Source organism: Pleurodeles waltl, chromosome 1_1 (assembly GCF_031143425.1).
Source record: "Pleurodeles waltl isolate 20211129_DDA chromosome 1_1, aPleWal1.hap1.20221129, whole genome shotgun sequence".
Taxonomy (NCBI): domain Eukaryota; kingdom Metazoa; phylum Chordata; class Amphibia; order Caudata; family Salamandridae; genus Pleurodeles; species Pleurodeles waltl.
The window spans coordinates 743915656-743940969 of record NC_090436.1 but is presented as its reverse complement, the minus strand read 5'-3'; the positions used below and the strand labels follow the sequence as shown (position 1 = coordinate 743940969).

The 25314-nt window shown below is 44.5% G+C and overlaps 1 protein-coding gene across 4 annotated transcripts in view; it reads left to right on the top strand.

Moving 5' to 3' along the window:
• The window catches only part of LOC138287177 (uncharacterized), a 228397-nt gene that overhangs the window by 70754 nt on the left and 132329 nt on the right, over positions 1–25314 (top strand). For all 4 annotated transcript variants that reach the window (XM_069227542.1, XM_069227540.1, XM_069227545.1 and 1 more), the window contains 2 exons: positions 6573–6684; positions 15860–16278. In XM_069227542.1, the coding sequence (XP_069083643.1) occupies positions 6573–6684; positions 15860–16278 (531 nt within the window). The remainder of the gene's footprint in view (positions 1–6572; positions 6685–15859; positions 16279–25314) is intronic.

Sequence of the window (25314 nt, the reverse complement as noted above, 5' to 3'; positions counted from 1 at the left end):
GAGCCCTGGAAACAATGTTGCTGAAGAGTCCTTTCTTCTTGGAAGCAGCTTGTCGGGTCCTTGAGGTTCCAGTCGCAGTTCCGGAGGCCAGAATTCAAAGCAGAGGTTGCAGAGGAGTCCTGCTGGAATCTTGGAAGCCGAATCTGAGGACTCACCCAAGAGAGAGACCCTAAATGGCCCTGAAAGGGGGATTGGTCACCTAACCAGGTAAGCACCTATAAGGAGGGGGCTCTGTCGTCACCTGCCTGGCCTGGCCACTCAGATGCTTCCAGAGTTCCCGGCCAACCTTGGAAACAAGATGGCAGAACTGAGAGACCCTCTGAAGGAGCTCTCTCGGATCTGCCATCTTGATGGTCACTCCCCTTTCCATTGTCCAGTTTCGTGCCAGAGCAGGGACTGGGGTCCCTGAAACAGTGTGGACTGGTTTATGCACAGAGGGCACCAAACGTGCCCTTCAAAGCAGACCAGCGGCTTGGGGAGGCTACCCCTTCCAAGCCAGTCAGACCTATTTCGAAAGGAAGAGGGTGTTTCCTCCCTCTCTCAAAGGAAATCCTTTGTTCTGCCTTCCTGGGCTTGATCAGATCAAGCAGCAGGAGGGCAGAAACCTGTCTGAGGGGTGGCGGCAGCTGGGCTGCCCTGAAAACCCTGTAAGACTGGTGGTAGAAATGCTGGGGGTCCTCTAAGGAGCCCCCAGAGTGCATGGAATCATAATTCCGATACTTGCAACTGTATTGAGGTATGATTCCGACATGTTTTATACCAAACATGCCCACGTAGTGACCTATGTCCAGTATACACATAAAATGGCATCCCCACACTCAAAAAGTTCAGGAAAACGGATCTAAAGTTTGTGGGGGCACCCCTGCTAGTGCAGGGGTGCCCTCAGTCACAGGTACCTGCACCATGCCTTCTGGGCTGAGAGGGCCTACCATAGGGGTGACCTATAGTGACCTGATGTAGTGACCTATAGTTTACACAGGCTGCAATTGCAGGCCTGCAGAACCCTTTGCATGGGCTCCCTATGGTGGCAGAATAACTGCTGCAGTCCATAGGGTTTCCCTGGAACCCCAATGCCCTGGGTACCTAGGTACCATATACTAGGGACTTACATGGGAGGAAACCAGTATGTCAATTGTGAGAAGAAAAAATTACAATTTAGAGGAGAGAGCAAAACAGCTGGGGTCCTTGTTAGCAGGAACCCAGTAGATAGAGTCAAACATACTGACATCTGGCAGAAAATGGGGATAACCATGCCAAGAAAGAGGGTACTTTCCTAAAAATCCAAAAGCTCTGGATAAATGGCAGGCTAGAGAAGATCTCCAGCTCACAGTCGCTGCCTAGAATAAGATTAATGAATTTAATACTTCTTTACTAAAGGGCGTGAATTTCAGGCACATGAAGTTCTATACTAATTGACTTTTGTATAGAACGCTAGCTTTCCTGCATAAAGTGTATCCTCAAATTCCCGATAAATGTTTCAGTTGCTCAATGGAGGAGGTGGACGGTTGGACTCATATCATATAGGGCTGCTCCAAAATAAGGCTATTGTGGAAAGAAATTGCAAGGTATTGTTCCTGTATGCTGGGATATTGGAACAGCCGCTAGATTTCAGATAGCGGTGCTTGGATATTCATCTTAAATTTATATTAGTACCCTGCAAGCAAAATGTCTCTTTATTATTGCTTTGATCACCAGATCATTAAATCTTTAGAACTGATGCACGGAAACAGTTCCATTGTTTCAACAGTGGTAGTCTAAAGTGGGCTAAATTAAGGAGCTTGAAAGGAAATATGCTGTAGGATCTGGATCCTATGACAGTTTGTTTTAAGTTGTGGGAGGGTCTCGGATGAGGAAGTCAAATGTCATAGTTCATTGTTTTCTTTTTAGTAAAAAAAACAAAGTACTATGGGCAGTGTGCTGTGATAATCTTTGGCGCTGTGATATGTTTCTTTCTACGGAGACAGATGCTATTGTATCTCTGATGAATGTGAATTTATTATTAATGATAACTATTGATTTCTTATGCATTTAACATTTTAATGTTTTGTTTATAGAACTCTCTCAAAAAATTCAAAAAATCTAAAAAGAATCAGATTTTATCTCTCCTAATACGAAATTTTAGACTGAAACATCATTACCTTAGAAAGTGGACTGTTATGTTCATTATCTGCTCCGCTGCAGAATTTGCAACCTTGTCCTGCTACAGTTCCGATGTTGTGTGCTCCTAACTACACTGCTACTATCTGCTTTGGGCCATCTGTTGATGTGTGGGGATTGAAGATTTTACATTATAAACAGCTTATTTATGGTTTAAACACAATCAACATTACTTTGACAAATGCAATCTATAAGTACCAAGTACACTGTGTACTTTCACTGGTGCAACATCTACTGAGCTGTTTTCGTTGGCTGACAGTAACATAAAAGTTTGCCTCCTCAGAGCAAGCGCTATACTGGGGAAGTACAGTAACATGTATGACGAGGATCAAGCGTGGTGTATGTGTGTGTGTGTGTGTATGTATGTTCGATGGCATGTGTAGCTGCAGATACACATGCTGTGCACTGTTCCTGACATCTAGTGTTGGGCTCAGAGTGTTACAAGTTGTTTTTCTTCGAAGAAGTCTTTTCGAGTCACGGGACCGAGTGACTCCTCCCTTTCGGCTCCACTGCGCATGGGCATCGACTCCATCTTAGATTGTTTTCTTTCCGCCATCAGGTTCGGACGTGTTCCTCTTCGCTCCGTAATTCGAATCGGGAAACTTAGAAAATCATAGAAATTCGTCGGTATTGTTTACGCCCGGGACCGGTTTAGTATCATCACATCGGCAAACCACAGTTTAGGGGAGGGTTTAGACAGCAACCATCAGAACCATCCATCTCCCAAACAAAACCCACCTACCAATCTCAGTACCAGAGAGGGGGGTTTCGTGGTTCCTACAGAGGACAGTTCCCAAAAGGAAGAGGTAAATTCCAGCCTGCCAAGCCAACCCATAGCAAGCAGTGACTTCAATATCACACTTCCCCAACACATATCACCGGTGGGGGGTAGATTAACCAAATACTACCACAATTGGACACACATTACCACAGACACGTGGGTCCTATCAATTATCCAACATGGTTACTGCATAGAGTTCACAAAATTCCCTCCAGATGTTCCCCCAAGAACGCACAAAATGTCTATCCAACACTTAGACCTATTACAAATAGAGGTCCAAGCACTGCTAGCAAAAGAAGCAATAGAGCTAGTACCCTATCACCAAAAAGGAACAGGAGTTTACTCCCTGTATTTCCTAATCCCGAAAAAAGACAAAAGGTTAAGGCCTATCTTAGATCTCAGAACACTGAATCTCTTCATCAAATCAGATCATTTCCACATGGTAACACTTCAGGACGTAGTCCCCTTACTAAAACAAGGGGAATACATGGCAACACTGGATCTCAAAGATGCGTATTTTCACATACCCATCCATCCATTCCACCCATCCATCCATCATACCTCAGGTTTGTAATACAAGGCAAACATTACCAATTCAAGGTGCTGCCGTTCGGAATAACGACAGCCCCCAGGGTATTTACTAAATGCCTAGCTGTAGTAGCACCTCATATAAGGAGACATCACATGCACGTATTCCCATATCTAGACGATTGGCTAATAAAAGCCAACACTCAGCAACAATGTCACGTTCACACGCAATACGTAATAGATACTCTACACAAACTAGGGTTTTCTATAAATTACCAAAAATCGCATTTACAACCATCTCAAATACAGCAATGCTTGGGAGCCACACTTAACACACAAAGAGCAATTGCCACTCCAAGTCCACAAAGAGTTCAGTCGTTTCAAAATATAAGATCAAGCATGCAACCAAACCAATAAATGGTCAGGTTTGTGATGAAACTACTAGGTATGATGTCCTCATGCATAGCTATTGTCCCAAACGCAAGGCTACACATGCAGCCCTTACAGCAGTGCCTAGCAAAACAATGGTCGCAGGCACAGGGGCAACTCCAAGATCTAGTGTTGATAGACCGCCACACACACTCTTCGCTTATATGGTGGAACCCTGTAAATTTAAACAAGGGGCGGCCTTTTCAAGACCCAGTGCCTCACGTCATTATCACAACAGACGCCTCCATGATTGGGTGGGGACCTCACCTCAACAATCACAGCATACAAGGTCAATGGGACAGTCAACAAAAACTACTTCACATAAATCACTTAGGACTGCTAGCAGTATTTCTAGCATTAAAAGCTTTTCAGCCCCTTCTAGCCCCCAAACACATTCTTGTCAAAACAGAAAATATGACAACAGTGTTTTATCTAAACAAACAGGGGGGGGACACACTCGTCACAGCTGTGTCTCTTAGCACAAAAAATGTGGCATTGGGCATTTCACAACAACATTCGCCTGATAGCACAATATATACCAGGCATTCAAAATCAGTTAGCCGACAATCTCAGCCGAGATCAACAGCAAACTCACGAATGGGAAATACATCCCCAGATTCTTTCCGCTGGGGGACACCAAACATAGATCTGTTTGCAACAAAAGAAAATGCAAAATGCCAAAACTTTGCGTCCAGGTACCCACAGCCTCAGTCCAAGGGCAATGCTCTATGGATCAGCTGGTTCCCCCTCTCCCGCTCATTCCTTATCTGGTCAACAAACTGAGTCAAAACAAACTCTAACTAATACTTATAGCACCAACGTAGGCTCGCCAACCGTGGTACACCACACTGTTGAACTTATCAGTAATACCCCACATCAAACTACCAAACAGACCAGATCTGTTAACACAACACAAACAACAGATCAGACACCCCAATCCAGCATCGCTCAACCTAACAATCTGGCTCCTGAAGTCTTAGAATTTGGATATCTAAACCTTTCTAAAGAATGTATGGAGGTCATTAAACAAGCAAGAAAACCCACAACAAGACATTGTTACGCTGATAAATGGAAAAGGGTTGTTTGCTACTGCCAGGCTAATCAAATTATGCCATTAGACGCCTCCACACAAAACATTGTAAGTTATTTACTACACTTACAAAAGTCAAATCTAGCCTTCTCTTCCATTAAAATCCATCTGTCTGCAATATCTGCTTATCTGCAGATTAAACATACAAAATTGCTTTTTAGAATCCCAGTTATTAAAGCCTTTATGGAGGGACTAAAAAGAATCAGACCCCCAAGGACACCACCAGTACCTTCGTGGAATCTTAATATTGTATTAACACGACTCATGGGTCCACCATTTGAACCCATGCATTCTTGTCAAATCCAATTTTTGACTTGAAAAGTAGCTTTTCAAATAGCCATCACTTCACTTTGAAGAGTTAGCGAAATACAGGCGTTTACTATTCAATAACCCTTTATACAAATACATAAACATAAAGTGGTTTTCCGTACAAATCCACAATTTTTACCAAAAGTCATATCACCGTTTTATCTAAACCAAACTGTGAAACTCCCAGTCTTCTTTCCACAACCAGAATCAGTAGCAGAAACGGCATTGCATACATTAGACATTAAAAGAGCGCTAATGTATTACATTGACAGAACAAAATAATTTTGTAAAACAAAACAATTGTTCGTAGCTTTTCAAAAACCTCATGCAGGTAAACTTATATCCAAACAGGGCATTGCCAGATGGATAGTCAAATGCATTCAGACCTGTTACCTTTAAGCTAAAATAGAATTACCCATTACTCCAAGGGCACACTCCACTAGAAAGAAAGGCGCCACAATGGCTTTTCTTGGTAATATACCAATGACAGAGATTTGTAAGGCAGCCACCTGGTCTACGCCCCATACATTTACTAAGCATTACTGTGTAGATGTGTTAGCAACACAACAAGCCACAGTAGGACAGGCTGTACTAAGAACATTATTTCAAACAACTTCAACTCCTACAGGCTGACCACCGCTTTTGGGGAGATTACTGCTTTGTAGTCTATGCACAGCATGTGTATCTGCAGGTACACATGCCATTGAACGGAAAATGGAACTTAACCAGTGTACATCTGTTCGTGGCATGTTGTGCTGCAGATTCACATGCGCTCTCCCACCTCCCCGGGAGCCTGTAGCCGTTTTAGTTGCATGTAAATTGTAAATATGTAAATAAATATTCCTTTACTACACACTATGTGCATACATTTCTACTCCATTGCATGGGCACCTCTAGTATCTTTACTTTACCAACTCCTACTTCACCCTTTGCGGGGAAAACAATCTAAGATGGAGTTGACGCCCATGCGCAATGGAGCCGAAAGGGAGGAGTCACTCGGTCCCGTGACTCGAAAAGACTTCTTCGAAGAAAAACAACTTGTAACACTCCGAGCCCAAAACTAGATGGCAGGAACAGTGCACCGCATGTGAATCTGCAGCGCAACATGCCACGAACAGATGTTGACTGGGTAAGTGACATTTTCCATATATATATATATATATATTGCTTCAAAAAATAACAAAATTTAGCATTTACACCACCATTCAGTAACACCTTCCTTTTGATTTCTAAGCAGTACAAGTCTCAAACACGGTTTGTTCTATTTTTTGTTTGTAGTTGATGCAAAAATGAAGGTTACAATAGAGAAACTAGCACGGCTTGTCATTGAAATGGGACCAGAGATGGAAGCAATTAATATTCAGAGAATGGCGAGTAATCCTGAATTCTGGTATGTAGGCTATATGGTGTGTCTGATAGCTTAAGTAGTGAAAGAGGTTTATAATATGCAGTTGCGTTTGTTGCATATATCATTGGCTGTGGGTAACTAGTTGTGCCTTCTGCTGTAAAACTTGTTTTTCCCTTGATTGATAATTTCTCAAAATACAGCACATTTTGTGGGCCAGGCAAGATTGGCAGACTCTGCCTGTTTTGTGGATTTTTCTTTTGCCATTCTTCATTTTTTGTAGTCCGTTCCTATTGCCAAGGTGCTTTTGGGTGGCTATCTGAACTTCTTAAATGACAGCCAAACTCTATTTAACTTTCTGATTAGATGAACCCTGTATTTTATTTATGTGGGTGTTAACTTCAAACTCAGTCGCTTGATTAGTGATTGATCTAATGTGGCCGTATCCCTGATTCTGACAACCAGAAGTTAGATTATCCTGCCAGAGCTCTGTCAGCAACTCCTCGTTGGATATAATACATTTTCTCAGCCACCTGAGTAAGTTGCTGTATTCCCCCCTTCTCCTTGAAACAATGGTGACCCAATGTTTGGGGCACCAATATGTCCTCATCCTGTGTAAGTTACCCTCTCTTTGTTATTTTACATTGATTTTAGGTGGGTATGCGCTAAACCTGGTCTTCTGTGGCTTCATATATAATTAACCTTTTAATGTATATTGTTGCACTGCTTTCTTCCAGTACTGTAGAGGCAACTTAAAAAGGCAAGAAAAACTGCTGATTTGCTTCATTTAAGTTGGAACCATTTGATTGGCCTCTTACGAAAGTAGGCAAGCAATTGCCAATGTTAAATTTTGTGTTAATGGCTAGTTTTATTACAGTTTCTTGTACTGTATCTACACTTGGAAGACCAACAGTGCAAAAACTGTTCCACGACTTGGACTTAACAGCTTATTGACAGTATTTAAAACATAAAATTAGCTGAACATTTCTAGGCCACTGTGTTACAGGGCATTCAAACCTTTAACATTGTTGTGTGTTGCTTGTATGTTATTTTTAACTTTTTTTCAGTGTATTCTAAAAGTTTGGCAATGTTGATTACTGCCTAAAGAAATGACCTAAGGGAGTTGCGAAGCCTGCAGTGGCCACAGGGGAAACTCACCCCCCCCCTTTCTGATGGGTTTGGTTGCCGCAATAGTGCTATGTTGGTGGATATGAGAACTCTTTTAGGGTTATGCCAATGGTATTCTGCAACAGTTAACACAAGCATTACTTGTACTGTTTTGGGTACAGTTGTAAGAGCGCTGAACGTGACTCCCTTGCTCACAAAAAGTGTGTTGAGAGATCCTAGTGCACTAGTAAATCTGATGGACATCTAGTTGCAGATTTCTTAACTTGAGAGTTTCCCCCAGGCATCAGTCTGGATCTGCAGATTTTTCTAGAGCAGTACCCCTGCACGCCATTAGGTGGCATTGATTGGCTCCACGTCTGTCTGCACCATCCGCACTAGATATGTCATCACGGTTCCTATATAGCCGCCACCCCCGTGGGCTGACATCAGTTCTTCTCTTTCTGCGCCAGCCTAACGCTGATCCGAAGAGGAGCTACCCACTCAGTTTTTTTTTCACTGGTCCTTTTAAACTTTTTGTCAAAGATTTTTGAGTGTCTACACTCCTGGTGCTTCGAGGATGTCTTTGCGTAAGAGCAGATTCAAGCCCTGTGGATCCTTTCATCAGGTAATGTCCATAACAGATCTGCACCTTGTGTGCTTATGGTGTCTGGAGCACGACCACGACCCGAAGTTGTGCTCTGAATGCCAAGCCATGACTCCAAACGTTTTGAGGGGCAGTTCCCTAAAGCTCCTTGCGACCCGGCATTCGGCTCTGCATAGGTCTTGATTTAGGTTGTGAGGAAGGTCCCAGGATCAGTTGCAGAGCTCCGCCTCATCGTCGTCCCACTCCAAGTCCTCTGGGCAATTGGATAAGTTGAGGCACAAGAAGTCATTGAAGAAGAACAAACGTTCTTCAACTTCACCTCATTCGTCCACCAGTGAGACGAGGGAGTAGGAACATTGTCATTCTAGGCCTCCGTCCTCGAAGCCTGTGTCTGGGTCGGCTCTGCACCTCCCTGAGATTTCCAGGAGCCACAGTGATCCCTGCCCAACTCATAGAGTTTTATGAGGGCATGCGCCTTGTTTTTGGACAGTCTGACCCCACCTTCCCCCTGTGAGGATGGAAGGGCCGCCTTAGGGTATAAACGCCAGCTGCCTCGGCTCCAGGGGCACCCATGGATCTGCGCCTGGATCTGAACCAGCGTTGGTCATAGCACCTAGACTTTCACTGACGCCAGTTCTGAAATTGATGCTTCAGATGCTCCACGTGCACCTGGGTGGCGTCAAACCCATTCTCCTTTGCCAACTCAGACATGGAGTTGGATCGGCATCACACAATGCAGATTCTGAATTCAACAGGGGCCTATCCCCAGTGTTAGATCCTAACTCTTATTCTTATGGTTTGGGGGTACGATGAGGAGTGGGAAGGGTAGCTAAACCCTTTAGAATGCCCCATCAAGACCTTTTGGACTAGCATACGGATCTGGGTGAAGCCAGTGGTCTGGATACTTCCCTTGACACTGGCATGCTTTCTCCCCCTACTGTGGGTATGGAGGAGGCAACATCCTATTCTGTGGTGGTGCGAAGAGTGGCCGAGGTCCTGGGCATTGAGATGCTTTCGGTGGCAGCCAGGACTAACCTCCTGACAGAGCGTCTTCATCATGGGGATTCATCCTCTGAACCCATATTTGCCCTTTAATGAAGTCCTTACCAGGGTCCTGCTGGGTACATGGTCCAAACCCAGCACAGGGGCTCCTGTGAACAGGACTATTGCCTGCCCATCGACTTGCTCCAACTGACCCAGTGTTCCTGACGCAACTCCCCACCTCTGAGAGCTTGGTTATCCAAGCCTCTACATCCCAGGGCGCGTTCCCTTCTGCACTCCCATATAGGAAATCCAAAAGACTGGACCAACTTGGGAAGAAGCTGTTTTCTTCCTCTAGTCTGACATTGCGGTCTGGGAACACCACATGCCTTTTGGGCCTTTAATCCCAAACGTTGTGGGATACATTTGCGCCGGTGCTGCCACATGTCCGGGAAGAGGCCCAGGCTGTACTCTCTCAAGGAGTTGCTGATGGGAGAGATGCAGCAAAGTTCACGATCAGATGTGGGCTGGACACGACTGACTCGCTGGCAGAGCGGTTGTATTGAAGGTGCCCCTGAGGCGCCACGCCTGGTTGAAGACGTATGACTTGTCAGGGATGTCCAGTCTTACCTTACGGACATGCATTTTGATTGCACCTGTCTCTTTGGAGGAAAAGTAGAATCGGCGCTCAAGCGCTTCAAGAATTCTCGTGCTACGGCCAGGTCCTTGGGCCTCCTGGCTGCCACTCACCCCCTTCATTCTGCTTTTCGCCCCTTTCGTGGCTACTGAAGGGGCATCCCACTTTGTCTGTTCCCCTCCAGCCACCGTGCCGCTCATGCTGCCCAGCCCCTGAGTGGCCAGGGACATGGGATACACCGTCCATGTGGATCAGGGAGCTAGTGGTCCAGCTAGTCCACCCCCCTCCCCCCTGCAGCTGCATCTAAACCTTTCTATTCTGATGATTCCCCACCAGGGACCAGTAGAAGGCAAGATTTGTCATCACCTACTCCACTGGCAGTCCATCAGGTCAGACAGGTTGATTTTGCTGATAGTCTAAAGGGACTATTCCCTCCCTTTCGAGATTACCTCTCCATCCATTCCACCATCCTTTGATCGGATGACAGAAGATCACTTGGCGTTACTTCGCGGGAAGGTTACGGCTCTCTTGGCCAGGTGAGCCATAAAGGTGTCCCTGTGCCAGAAGTAGGTTGTGGTTGTTATTTCTGCTACTTTCTGGTGCCCAAAAAGGACAAGGGCCTCCGCCCTCTCCTAGAACTTCAGTCCCTCAATCTCTTCCTCATGAAGGAGAAGTTCAAAATGCTCACTCTGACTCAGGTTCTATCTTCCCTGGACCCAGGAGACTGGATGGTAGCGTTGGATATGGCGGATGCTTACTTCCACATTCCCATCCTGCCTGCCCACAGGTGTTACTTGCGGTTCATGGTAGGCCACAAGCACTTTCAGTTCACCATGCTCCCCTTTGGCCTTACCAGCACCCCTCGGGTTTTCATCAAGGTGATGGCAGTGGTCGCATCATCTGCGCAGATCAGGGGTTTCAGTCTTTCCTCATTTCGAAGACTAGCTGTTGAAGGCGGGCTCGCGCCATGCTGTTGTCTCTCACCCCCAGACTATGGCGGACCTCCTGCATTCGCTGGGGTTCACTATCAGTGTGCCGAAGTCACACTAACTCACTCTCGGACTGGAGCTATTCCGGACACAGTGCTGTGTTGCGCTTATCCTCCCAGTCCAGGATATTCATCCTATGATACCAGTGTTTCAACCTCTATCCTGGATTTCGGTGAGAATGATTATGAGGCTGCTGGGCCTCATGGCCTCCTGCATGCTGCTGATTACTAATGCCTGATAGCATATGCAGGCTCTGCAGTGGGACCTGAAGTTCCAGTGTGCATAGCATCAGGGGAATCTCTCCAACATGGTTCAGATCTCGGAAGCAACTGCACGAGATCTGCAGTGGTGGCTAGTGAACTGTGATTGGGTCAGAGGCAGATCCCTCTCCATTCCCTAACGAGATCTGATAGTAGTTTCATTACTGGGATGGCGTGGCCACCTGGGAGAGGTGGAGAGCAGAGGCATCTGGTCTCCAGTGGAGTCTGGACTTAACATCAACCTGCTGGAGCTCTGGGTGATCAGACTAGCATTGAAAGGAAAGGTAGTGCATGTGTTCACAGACGACACCATCGCCAAGTGGTACTGCAACAAGCAGGGCGGAATGGGGTAGTGGACCCTTTGTCAAGAGGCTCTGCGCCTCTGGACATGGCTGGAACAGCAGGGCATATCCCTTGTGGTTCAAAACCTGGCAGGCTCTCTGAACGTCAGAGCGGACTAACTCAGCCGACATTGCTTGATCAATCACAAACCGTCTCTCCAGCCAGAGGTGGCCCAACGTCTCTTTCAGCAGTGGGAAGAGCCTTGGTTAGATCTGGTTGCCTCTGCAGAGAACGCGTAATGTCAGAAGTATAGTGCGTTGTTTCTACGGCGGCTCTCCCTCTAAGTGGAGTTCCGTCCTTCTGTACACCTTTCCAACTATATCCCTTCCGTCCAAAGTTCTCAAGAAGATCAAGAATGACCAGGCCCAAGTAAGTCTTGTGGCTTCGGACTGGGCACGAAGAGTGTGGTAACCCGAGCTATTGAGCATGGCCATCGATCCTCCTATCAGACTGCCCCTTTGGGAGGATCTTCTGCCGCAGCAACAAGGGAGGGTTCTCCACCCGAACATGCCCAGTCTCTGCCTTCTTACATGGATATTGTGCGGCAGAAGTTGACAGCTTTTGACCTTCTGCCCAAAGTCTGTAACGTTATCTTGGCAGCCAGGCGACATTCCACCAAACTATATACAGCTGTCGTTGGAAGAAATTTGTGGCACAGTTTAGAGACAAGTCTGTTGACCCCCTCTCTTGATGTTCTGTTGTTTATAGTTTTGTTGGCCCAGCAGGACTCTGCAGACAAATAACATTTGAGAGTGCCCAAAGCAATCTCTGCTTTCATATGGATGCCTGATCATCCTTCTCTGTTTAAATCCCCTATTGTAAATAGGTTTCTTAAGGTCTTACTCATATGTTCCTCCTTCCCAGTTTATAATGCCGCAATGGGATTTGAATTTGTTTCTGACATTCCTGGTATGTGCTCCAACGGTCTCACTTTGAAAACAGACTTTCATGCGGTCTTTACATCTGCATGCTGGCTGAGTGAGCTGCAGGCATTGTCATCTAAGCCACCTATCTTCCATCTATCCTGACAAAGTGGTGCTTGGCACACGGGCCTCCTTTCTTCCGGAAGTGGTTACGCCCTTCCATGTAGACTAACTCATCACCTTGCCTACTTTTTACGCACCCCCACATCCTTCTAAGGAAGAGGAGCGACTCCACTACCTGGACTCAAAAAGAGCATTGGTGCTGTTACTTGATTGTACCAAAGAGTTCAGGTTGGATGATCAACTCTTCGTTGATTATGTGGTTGAAAAGATAGGTCAGGCAGTGCAGAAGGGATCCATCTCCAGATGGGCTGTACTCTGCATTAAAATCTGCTACACATTGGCTAAGAAGCAACCCCCTGAAGGCTTGCATGCTCATTCTACCAGAGCTAAAGCTGCAACCACTGCATTAACACACAGAGTTCCAGTCCTGGATATATATCAGGTGGCAACGTGGGCATCTCCACACAATTACCAAACACTGCTGCCTTCACAGTCAGGTCTGTAGGGATGGGCACTTTGCCTCTGCAGTCCTGCAAGCCTTTCTGGTGTGATCTTGGCTCGTAGACCCACCTGCGGGGATGATATTGCTTGGGTATCTATTGTAAGGTAAGGAATCTGCATTTAGATGTATTTATCAATGGACAAGTTACTTACCTTTGGTAACACCTTATCTGGTAGAGATACTATGTAGTTACAAATTCTGTACCGACCCACCCATCCTCCCTGTTCTGCGAACTGATCTCCAGGGACAAGGACTTCCCTTTCAGGACCCTAGTTTTGACGCACCATGTTCTTCATGGCTCATCAGTTTTGACTTGGTAAGTCATGAAGAACACGTCAGCGTGCCAGGGTTGGCAACTATGTAGGACCAGCGGTATCATCTACGGCACGGATGCGGAGCTGAGCGATGCCACCTAACGGCGTGCAGGGGTACTGGTCGAGAACAATCTTCTGATCCAGACTGACACCTTGAGAAAATTCTAAGGTAAGGAATCCGCCACTAGATATTGTCTTTACCAGATAAGGCGTTCCTGAAGGTAAGTAACTTGTCCTTTAATCCCTTGAGCAGATGAGCTGCTGCATTTTGAAGCAGCACTGACTGTAGTCGCATTGAAACAACCTGTCAAATTACTTCTGCTATAATCTAGTCACAATTTTAGAAACGCAATTGCTACTGTTGCATGCAACTTGGGACTGACAAATGGTACAGTGCCACAGCAAATGTCTACGATTCTGATAATAACCAAAACCAAGGCCAAGGTGTGTACTGTTTTGGCTGGAGTGGGCTTTTTTATTTATTTTAGATGTTTGTATGATATTATTCTACCTAAAGAAAAAACAATGTTAGGGTGAGTTACAATAGACAACCAAAAGAATTTGAGATATCCCAACAAGATCAATACCTCCTTGAAATGTAACATTAGGTTTAAACTGCACGTTACAGCTATATTACTATGAGTCCATTACTTGTTCACAAAAATGATTAAGTAAATCAGAGGGCAAGAGAAGAGCAGAGGAAAGAGGGGAAGATTAGTGGAAGAAGGGAGCAGAGTTCCACTTAAATTTTTCCCGAATTATTGAAGGCCTTCTTGGCTGATATGGTCCTCGGAAAAAGAGGTCCACAGGGAGGGAGCCATCCTGAGAAGGACTCTAAGACACCTCAAGAATTTAATCTGTTTCAATTATAAATTGTATTTACTCCTGAGATGTTATACCTCTGTACATTTTTAACAGCAATGAGAGGTAAGGTACTTCCTAGTGTCAAAGAGCCCCAGAGACAGTTAGTATAGGCCATCTTAAACTTAATTCTTGCTTCAAATAGTTCTTTGCCACTTCTTACAGAGAGGCCAGGAATGGTTCCCTTGCCATGCTCGGTATGTCCAATTACTAGAGCTTGCACAACCAAGCAAAAGTAGTACGGGTTAAGCAAGAGTTTGAGAGGTTTTTTTTAAAGCGTGTAGACTGGCTCTTGCAACTTTTTGTCAGTGTTCAGGATGTAGGTTTCTAGAGCGATAATTGATCTAAATACCCTGGGATTTTACTTCAGAAGAGAGCTTTTTTTTATGAGGCCTTCATTGTGGAGTTCTGATGACAGTTGGAGGTTGAAATTGTATTTGAGTTGAGACTAGAACAATTAATTCTTCACTGGGGTGGGTTATAGAATGTTCATAGACATCAAATTGTTGAGTTCGTACAGTGAGGCGTTTAGTTTGTGAATGTCTTCAATGAAGAACATTTTAAAAGGAAATTTTGATGTCTGCATATGGGTGAATTGTGACACTGACTTCCTCTATCAAGATTCTCAGAGGCTTCATACCTTAATTAAAGTCTAAGGGTGCACTACAGGTCAGTTTCTGCGGAGGAATTCCCCATCCTTTGATGGAGTTTTCTGTTCTTTAGAAATTACATAAATCCAGTGAGAACCCTGTCTGTAAAGTATATGCATGGTTGCAGAATGTGGATCAGACTTTGACCGTCCATTGTCTTGAAGGCTGTGTGCTGTTCAACAGGAGAAGGCAGATGTCACAGCTGTCCAGTTTGGAGATAATATTGTTTATTATTTTAGTGGTGTCATTCTCAGTGGTGCATCCTTCACAGAAGCTGGATTGGTTAGGTTTTGTTTTTAATGATTGTTTCAACTTGTACAGAGACATTTTTCAATTAGTTTTGCTGATCAAGGTCATTGTTTTTACTGATTAAATTTTGAGGTGTTTTGGGACGCCTTTAAGTTTTAGTTTGAAACTTGCCAAACAGCACAGCAAAGGCATATGTTATACATGCTGAAAGCTTTCGTAGGAAGGCATTGCTCCCATTGCTTACTATTGGCTTTAAGTTTTGTCATTCATGTTTACATGCTTACTATTCGTTGGTGTCAGAACACTGTTGAGAGGACCATGGGGCAACCAGGAGTTACTGGGCCCAACAGTGGGGATTGAGGCCTTTAACTCCTGATGTCCCAGGGGCCGACCTACTATGGTTCCTGAGTAATTGGACCAAGTGCCGCTTCAGCACTTGACTCTCAATGGTATCGCAGATTGTGCAATCTAAACCTTCTCTGGGGGGAAGGTAGGTTCAAGGTGAACACAGGTCCACGGATAAAGACTCTGTCATGTACTGTGCAGCTTACATAACCACATTCAACATATATTTAAATGTTGTAACATTTCAATAAGAAATGGAAGTGATATTGTGAAACCGAATCTGTTTTTTTTATTTTTATAGAATTATTTGCCCGATTTTTGTTCTTTTATTACATTTTGAGTGTATATGTGTGAAATCCGATGTCTCTAATATGTTAAATGATGTTTTCTCAGGTTCCTAAATGCTAAGGAGACGGCAGCTTATAAACTATTCCAAATTAAGGTAGACGAACTGCGACAAACCCATGGTCTTTCATCAGATTCCAGTAAAATGAAACCTCCGGTTGCTCCCGTTTCCCAAAATTTACAGTCTAAAATCACAAAGACGCCAGATCCCATTCAAAAGTATGCAAACCCTGAGGTTGTCCCTGAAAGCCACCTTTTCACTCCGCCTCTACCTCCTGGCCCTCGGAGTACAAGCAGTATTTTGAAAGCTACCAATTCAATGTCAGATATAGTGCCTCAAACTTTGCACCCTACCATTCCATCCCAGAAGCAAAATCAACAAGAACATCCTACCATCCCATCCGAGAAGCTACACCAAGAGCCTTGCAAAATTTCAAATGAAATGCTTCAACAAGAAAAATCCACAGGCAAGTATTGCTACAGTTAAACCAAAATGAATTGGATTATTCATATCAAAATTTGTCTTTCTACTGCTTTTCAGTGCTCCCCTTTTTGTTCCGTCTTCCTCCTTTGTGTTTTCCATTTTTCGGTTCTTGAGATTTTCTTTCTCACTTTGACTTTTTCTATTTTGGTTTTTCTTTTTAGGTTTCATTCATGATGGGTGTCTGTATTAACTCCATCATCAAATAATTTTTAACCAATAGTTTTGTCTGCTGGGTGCAGCCTAAATGCAGCGTTCATGCAAGCAAGCCTTGTTTTTTTTTTCTGTTTTTCACAGTCATCACTAGCAATGGCTAGGATAACTACAGCTGCATAGGGGTCATCAGGGAGAGACAAGACAAGTTGCTCCTGGCTAAGGGCCACCGAAAGTAACCTCATTCCCCCAAAGACAATGTACTTGTAAGAGAACGATCTCCTAAAATATATTTCCATAAAAATCGCAATAAAAGCCATAGGGAAGAGACTTTTCTTTTTCCTTGAGGAAACTGCCTTGCTCCAAGGATTTTCACAAAATGCCTGGATGTCCCCTTAACAGGGGTTGGGGGCATCCACATTTTCACCTGCCTCTACACTTGGCAGATCAAGAGCACTGGCAAGCACCAATGCTTAGCACATTCACCTGCTACCATCTCCCTGTTCTACAACCTAGGTCACAATTAGTGCCCCCAAGTCCTCCCTGCAACTCCTCCAAATTAAGCCCTTGAATATAGTCCCTAGGGTCACAGGCAAAGTCTACCACAGTCCATAGAGGGTGTTGACATTCCAGCAGTTCTTACCTCTTTTTCAGCCCAGTTGTCAACTCGCAGTCAGATGTACCTGCTAGACAAGATGGCCTCCTGCATTGCCATAGTACCCCACACCTGTCTCCACATGCGTCATCTACAAGAATGTCTTTCGGCTTAGTGGTCACAAGTGGAAGGTCAATAGGAAGATGTAGTATTGTTAAAGACCAGCATCCATTGCTTTCTGCAGTGATGGAACATCAACGACCTGTTGCAAGGCAGACCTCTCCAAGACCCCAGTCTGCAAGTCACCATCACCACGAACTCCTTGCTCGCCGGCGAAGGAGCGCACTTCAACCATGTGAACATGCAACCATACAGGGGGTCTGGGCACCTCCTCATTCCTGGTGGCACATCAGCTGTCTTAAGCTACTTCCTATATGCCTCATTAAAACAGACAACATGACCATATATTACCTCCCAAAACAAGGCAGCACTCACTTTCTCTTTTGCTGCAACAGCCTTGGCAGACTTGGCATTGGGCACTCTGCCACTGCATACACCTTCTGGCTGAGTACCAAACACCAGCCCCCAGCCCCTTACACAGCTTCAGGCCGAGACAAAGGACTGAAGGGAGCTCTGGGGGGTGATGCAGCCGGGGCCCCCCAAAAGAGGCAGAAACTCATTAAAAGAGAAAGAGGAAAAACCGACACAGTGTTATGCTTGGGGGACCGCTCCACGTTCCCCGGCGCACAGGGGTGTTTGGTTTCTAAACCCCGTGCATGCCGGAGGGTTTATCTCCCCTGTTGACTAAGAAAGATAATAAAGTGTTTGACTCGGCAGGCGGGAGTTTAGTTTTTCCCCGCCGGTCAGCGTAACGGTCCAAGTGTGTGTCCAGGGTGTATTTCTTTCAACAGCGCACTGCGGCCCGTGCGATACCTACGCACGTACCTTAGTGTACAATATAAGCGGGCGTATAAAACATGCTAGGTTTACGCTTACTGACATAATCGTAGAAAATACTCCGGTTGGGGAGGCCACGATGCTCATTTTTACAGAAACTAAACCTCAAAAAAAGCACTTACAAATATAAACGTAGCAGGTGCCGCAGTTGAAGCTCAGCTTCTGGAAAGGACAAGCCACCCTAAGTCTTGGGCTTGGCAAAGATAAAGCAAGGCTGTGCGCTCAGAGATCCCATAGCAGAAAAAAGATCTAGAATCCTTCCTGGAGGTGAACTGATGATGTACTGGAGCGTAATCTGTATCTGACTGTGACGTGCGGGTTCTATCTTCCTCTCCTGGAGACACAGAGTAGAAGGTTCTCCCTTTATAAAGCACCTGTAAGCTCCGCCCGCTGAGCCACGCCCCGTCCACCCTCGAAGTAGGTAAAGGAATTCCCGCCTTTTACCAGGATGATGGACAGCTTTCCAAAACGACCCCACTGCGTTTACCGCCGATTTCCGGTGGTGCGTTGTTGATGCTCAGAATCACGAGGACATCTCCACAAAGACGCACTAGTAACAATCACATTGCCAAAGGCACACAAGGTTGCTGGAGACGTTTACCCCGTGGCCCATCACGTACCCTTAGTGTACAATATAAACGGGGCGTATAAAACATGCTAGGTAACGCTTACTGACATACTCGTAGAAAATACTCCGGTTGGGTAGGCCACGATGCTCATTTTACAGAAACTAAACCAATAACAATAAAATACACACACACTCTTTTAAACCTGTCTGACTAAGTATTTTTACCCATGATTCTAATTATGTATTGTTATGTGCATATGTGTGTTTATTCATGTGTGTGTGTGTATAAATATATATGTGTATGTATGTGTATATGTTGTTTCTGTGCCTGGCATGTTTGTGGATCATTGCATGGCTCCTGATATCTATGAATTTCTGCTCTCTTTTTATCAAACTTATCTACCCATCACTCTTATGTCATGTCTCTATCAAACTATCCTCCATTCTCACTCGGACTCATCCCAAATCCCTTCGACCACTTTCATCTCCTAAATATCTCTGCCTAAGCTCTTCCCCTCCACCTCCACATCTAACTCACCAAACCTCACTCTACCTCTGTGACCTCCCACACAACCCTACTAAATTCTCCTGCATTCATCTCACCCTACTTCTATGCTCTCCCTAACCCTTCCACATCCTCTTTCCCCTCCGCTCCCCTATTATTCATCTCAAGCCTTTGGATTGAGTAAATGAAGGATAAACTCCCAATTAACACTTCTGGATTTCTTTCCTCCTCCACCCCTTCATTACTCCAGTCAATCTAACTAACAAACTCTCATATCTGCAACTCAAATTAACTCATAATAATACTAAAACTGTACTCCTTATTAAATTATACTAATCCATCACTAATTCTTGTTGGGTACCGGAGTAGCGTGCTACTCATCGAAAAGCGCTTCGACGCCTCGTCAGGGGTAGTAAGCGCTATATAAATACGATTACAATACAATACAATACAATACCTTCCAGGGGAGGATTACCACTTGGGAGACCTGCTCAGCAGGATGTATCGACAAGTTCACACATAGATCTCTTTGCTGCCTATGGAAACGCAAAATGCTCAAACTTCGCCTGTGGGTACCCACAGCCCATGGGCACTGTACTGTGGATGATCTGGTCAGAAATCTTTGTCAATACTTTTGCACCTCTCTCCATATATGATGCTTAAGATGTGGCAGGGATCTCAGACACCAACCCTGGTAGCTCCCCCACATGGGCCAGAAAGCCATGGTATTCAACACTCCACGTCATGTCAGTCAGCCCCCAAAAGAAGCTGCCTAGTAGAACCACTCTTCTCACCCGTAACAAAGGTCAGATCACAAACTCAGACCCCAGCCAATTCAATGTAGAGATCTGGCGCCAGAGGTCCTAGAGTTTGGCTACCTGTGTCTTCCACAAAGGTGCATGGCCTACCACACGAGCCTGCTACATAGCAGAATGGAAGAGATTAGTCCACTGTTGCATCCCCAAACAGATATACCCCCTCTAACTACTGACATTGACATTTTCTGTTACCATCTCCATCTGCAGAAATCAGGCCTCGCATACACTTCTGTACGTCTCCATTTAGCAGCCATAGCCGCTTACATGCAAAGCATGAACAGTCTCCTAGGCCTTCTTGAATGGTTCCAAAAGGATCATGCCTCCCAGAGTCCTCATGCGTGAAATCTCAATGTGGTCCTTATCAGATTCTTGGGACCCCACTTTGAGCCTTTGCACTCTTGCGGTTTGCAGTTCCTCTTCTAGAAAGACATTTTCTTCACAGCCACAACGTGTCTCAAGAACCTTTATTTGAAGTCTAGGGTAATTATTAGAACCAACCCAAAGTTCTTCACCAAAGTGGTTTCTTCTTTTCACCTCAGCCAAACTGCACAGCGCCCAGTCTTCTTCCTTGAACCATACTCTGTACCCGAGAGAGCTCTCCACACCTTACATGTCAAATGGGCTCTCATGTATTACATCAGCAGAACTAAACCCTTGTGCAAACCTGACCAGTTGTTCATAGCCAAACCCACAAGGGCCAGCCTATTTCTAAGGCCAGTATTGCCCATTGGATGGTCAAGTGCATCCAGACTTGCTAAAGTAAAGCCAAAAGAGCCTGCTCTGTTACCACTAGGAGGCACTCTACACTCAAGAAAGCAGCAACCATGACCTTCATGGACCACTTGATCAACCCACAGACTTTCACCAACTACTACTTTGTGGTTATCTTAGCCTGCCAAAAGGCAATGGTTGGCGAAACAGTCCTAAGGATTTTGTTTCAGACATCTGCGTCATCCACACACCAGTAGGCACTGGTTGCAGGGATCATTGCTTTACAGTATATGCAGAACATATTTATATACAAACATAGGGTGGGATAAAGATTCCCCTTACCATGTAATAACTGTAAGGTCCTTACCACAGCCTCAGCATCTCACGCAGCTTGAGGTCCAGGGGGTAATAGAACCCTGTGTCTATGCAGTGAATTACCTGTTGTTCCCTGTTGCTAAACTAGACCATTCATACAGAATAGTCTTAGATTACAGACATTTGAACAGTCACACACACACACATATGCAATACAGAATGCACACTACAACACTAATAAACAATGTAGTGCACAAAAAATACAAAACTGATATTTCCACTGTTTTTTTCTGCCACCTGAAAGTTGGGATCTAAGCGCTTTAGCACACTTGGCTAGCAACAGTGTTTTTGCCATTTTCCTCAAGGCTAAAAGAACAGGCTAAGGTTGTTTTCATCCCGAGTAACAATAATATTACATGATATTGACCCCAAGGTGTTCCTCCTATATGTATCACATCTATCTCACAGATGGCAACATCAGTATACATTTACCAGGGTGGATCGAATTTTGCTAGAATTTGCAACCCAGGGCAAAAAAATTCTATATAAAAAAAAAATAATTGCCTTTCTTAGTGTCCTATTTTTTGGATACGAGTTATCAGATGAAGGCAAGAGCCTGGCCTTGCGCTTTCTAGAGAAAATTCTCTCAATTGCAAACTCCAAATACCTTTAAGAAACTACAGTCATCGCTCGGTTTCTTTAACTTTGGCAGAACATACATACCTGACTATGCGCAACGCATAAAAACTTTTATGATCTAATTCAGCCAGACTTTTAGAGCAAACACTGGACAGCAGAACACACAGGCATTCTTAGAGAATTGCAACAAGTCATGTTAAAAGCAAAACATTTACACACACGAAACAACAAACAATTCTGGTGCCATGGGGTTCATCTGTGTCACATTTAATGAGGGTGACACGGTACCCAAAGCATACAAATCCAATTTGTATTCTATTGCAGAACAATGTTTTGCACCAACAGAGAAGGTTTTGACTGCTGTAAAGATGGCTGTCATCAAGGAGAGGCCACCTGCCCAGGGGAAACACATTATTGTTGTTACCCTGGTGCCAGCAGTTGAGGCGGTCACCAAAGCCAGCGTTCCAAATGCTAGAGCATTACATCCACAATGGATTCAGTGGACACCCTCCCTGACTGCCACCGATATTGATTACATCTTTGACCCCAAACTTTGTACCCAAGAATTCCTTCAATATGAACAGGAATACCCTGCACCTACTAACTTACTACCACTTGATCAATATTGAACTGTCATTTATACAGATGGTTTAGCACAACTAGCTATAGATACTAAGCATCAGTACTCAGCTGCTTGCTTAGTTGTAAGTGGGGTAATGCGGGAAGGTCCTTTCCACCTTCATAATACCAATACGTAGACCTTAGGGGACTGTACTGCAGTTGGCAGAGCTTAAAGCTGTTGTTTTGACACTGTAACAAATATATCCCGAACATTCAACACTGATTGTGTGTGATTCATACTATTGTGTTCTGTCCTATAATGATTACCTACACCACTGGTGCCTGAATATGTTCAGAGATTCCAAGGATAGCACCATCAAGCATAGAAACTTGTGGGGCGAGGGTAGCTGATTATAAGGACATACTGCCAAAGGCTCATGTACTACATACATTGGGCAATCAACATGTAGGTCCACACACTGTAGGAAACACTGTGGCTGATGACTCTGCCAAATCTGCATTAGCTACAGCTTCTTTTGCTGCAATTACTCGTTCTCATATGAGATTGGATAATGAGACTGGCTGCGGTAAAAGCCTCGGCTGATGGCAAGCCTTTAACAAAAGCATATCCTACAAAATGTTCCTGCCATCTTAGTGCCCAAAACACTGCATTCACAACCATTCCAGGGGTGAGAGATTGTGTGATCCTTTACAAAGCCCAGAGATTAGATCTCATTAAAGCAGTGCATGAGGGTGTTGCATCTGCCTATGCTGGTGTGGCGGCCACAATTTCTCTATTTGCAAAAACACTTTTAGTGGCCAGCTCTATAAAAACAGACTAAGCAGTATGTCCTTTGTTGTGTCATTTACCAACAAATAAAAGGATCCACTTTCAAACGCCCACTGCAGACATCCCTCTTAATTTCAAACGTGCAGTTGCAATGTGTGTACCTAGACCACAATGACTTCATAGCAGTCTGGATGGACCCTCAGTGTAGCAACCTGCAAAGGTAAAAGTTGGCTTAAATGGTGTTGCTAGAGTATTCATGCCATGGGAGACAACCAGGAACATCATGAATTCGGTCAAAAACAAGGATAATCTAGACTACTACCATCTTAATTTTGCCACAGTAGTAATCCCTAGTGTTTGCATAATGTGTATTATTTACTGTTCTACATGAAAGCAATTTCTTAGAATGGTAGAGGTTCTTTGAGAGATAATCGTGCTTTGACCATTTATCAGCAAAGCGAAATAGTTCTTGGTACATGCAAGAATCATATTGAAGTAACGTAGATTGGTCCCTGCTCATCTGACTCTGAAAAAGTTAGTCCACTTCAAAGCTCACAAGCATGACTCATTGGTAGAGAGGAAAATGTGTGAGGCATACATTCTTAAGTGTACAAAAGCCTCTTTAGTGAGTGGTTTTGATTCCTTCACCTTTAAGTTAAGGTAAGAAAGGCATTAATGCTACTAGAAGGGAGAGTAGTGAACAGTGAAACCAGTCCTCGGAGAGGTTTTCAGAAATGCAGGAATATCTCATAAGGGAGTACATAATACTAGTCTTCAAAATCTTGTTTTACCAGAATCCTGCCATTTGAACTGCTTTAGTCAGCCAAGGACATTTTCCATGCAGCATCAAAGACGGAGTTCCTCATTACGAGCCCGGTGGACACAAGACCGCCAGCCTCACGGTGGCAGTCAGACCGCTGCAGCTGTGGTGTTTCGTCCACCACATTATAGGTTTGGCTGTCGGGCCGCCAACCAACTGTCATCTTTGCCAGGATCCATGATTCCGACAGGGTGACAGCAGTCTTGGTTTTAATCAGCTAGGGCGGCGCAGAACTCAGTGATTACAACCTTGTTGTCTGCCAACCTTTTCATGGTGGTTTCCCCACCATAAAAAGGCTGGCGGAGAACAAGTGCAGGGGGCCACAGGGGCCCCCCTAAACACCACCATTAGAATGTGCACTGTCTGCTTTGCAGAAAGTGCACATTCTAAGTGTGCTGGTTGGACCCCTGTGTGTTACGAGATGATATTCTGCTCCTTTTAGGGAGCTGAGTGCTATCTCGTTGCACTGTTCCCACTGGTCAGACCGGTGGGAACGCTATATTTCAAAGTTTCTGCTGGTCAGCCAGGTCAGGCTGTCGTAAACTTTGTAATGGGGTGGGGTATGCCACCGCCATGTCTGTGGCGTCCTCCCCGCAAGATGACAGTCCTGCGTTGGGATCGCCAAACTCTTAATGAGTTCCTAAAACTGCCTCTCCAAGGATAATGGAAATGTGTGGTGCTTTGGACCAGGATATACTGTTCTGGGATCTCTTACACATACGCATTCCATTGTTGTCATATGCATTAAGAAATTGTAATACCTTAATAATTCATCTACACCACAGGATAAATATGGTAGTTGGCTAGATGCATTGGAGGACTAATTCCTGTGGCTTTTCAGTTCCTAATATTAATTCCTCTGTTGTTTTATTTAATTGATGTGCCACGTTTGGCCCCTGGAGATCCACTGTCTTGCCTAATGCTGTGTAAATCTGTGGATTCTTTGTTTAGCCTGTCTTCTCAGGGGTGTGGAATTTAATAAAATATCTACTTGTCCATTGAACAGGTTGCTTCTTAAATCTACTTGTCCTGTAACAAAATCCACTTGTCCATTTTGCGCAAATGTGTTGTGTTGTGACACAACACATTATGGCAGCAATCTCATTATATAACAGCTCTGATAATAGCCACTGTGATTATGCTAGGGCTCATACTGTAGTAAGGTTTGAATACTAGCAAGTCCCTTATTTTGCCATCTTTCCACAGATCTGCATGTTGGGGATGAAGGTAGCAGTAATCAATAGTTCCAGGTTTGGAATGCCCTTTTGAGTCTGTGGAAACCTACTAACTTGCATATTTTAGGAGGTTTCATCAGCCCTTCTCTATTCTTTTCCCATACTGAGAAAGGTTCTAAATTTCCTCCTTGACAAGGGCGGAAGTAAAACTTCTTTCACTAGGAAAAAACTATGGTTGGAGGGAAAGTGAACATGTAAGCGCTCCACAGATTTCCGCATGAACAAATCTACACATGCATATTTTCTTATGCTAAAATGGAGTTTACAAATATTTCCTGATTTCATGGCTTACTTCTGTAAATTATTGTGAGTTTGTGATGCTGTAAATCTGCACTAATGTGAGGGCATATACCAT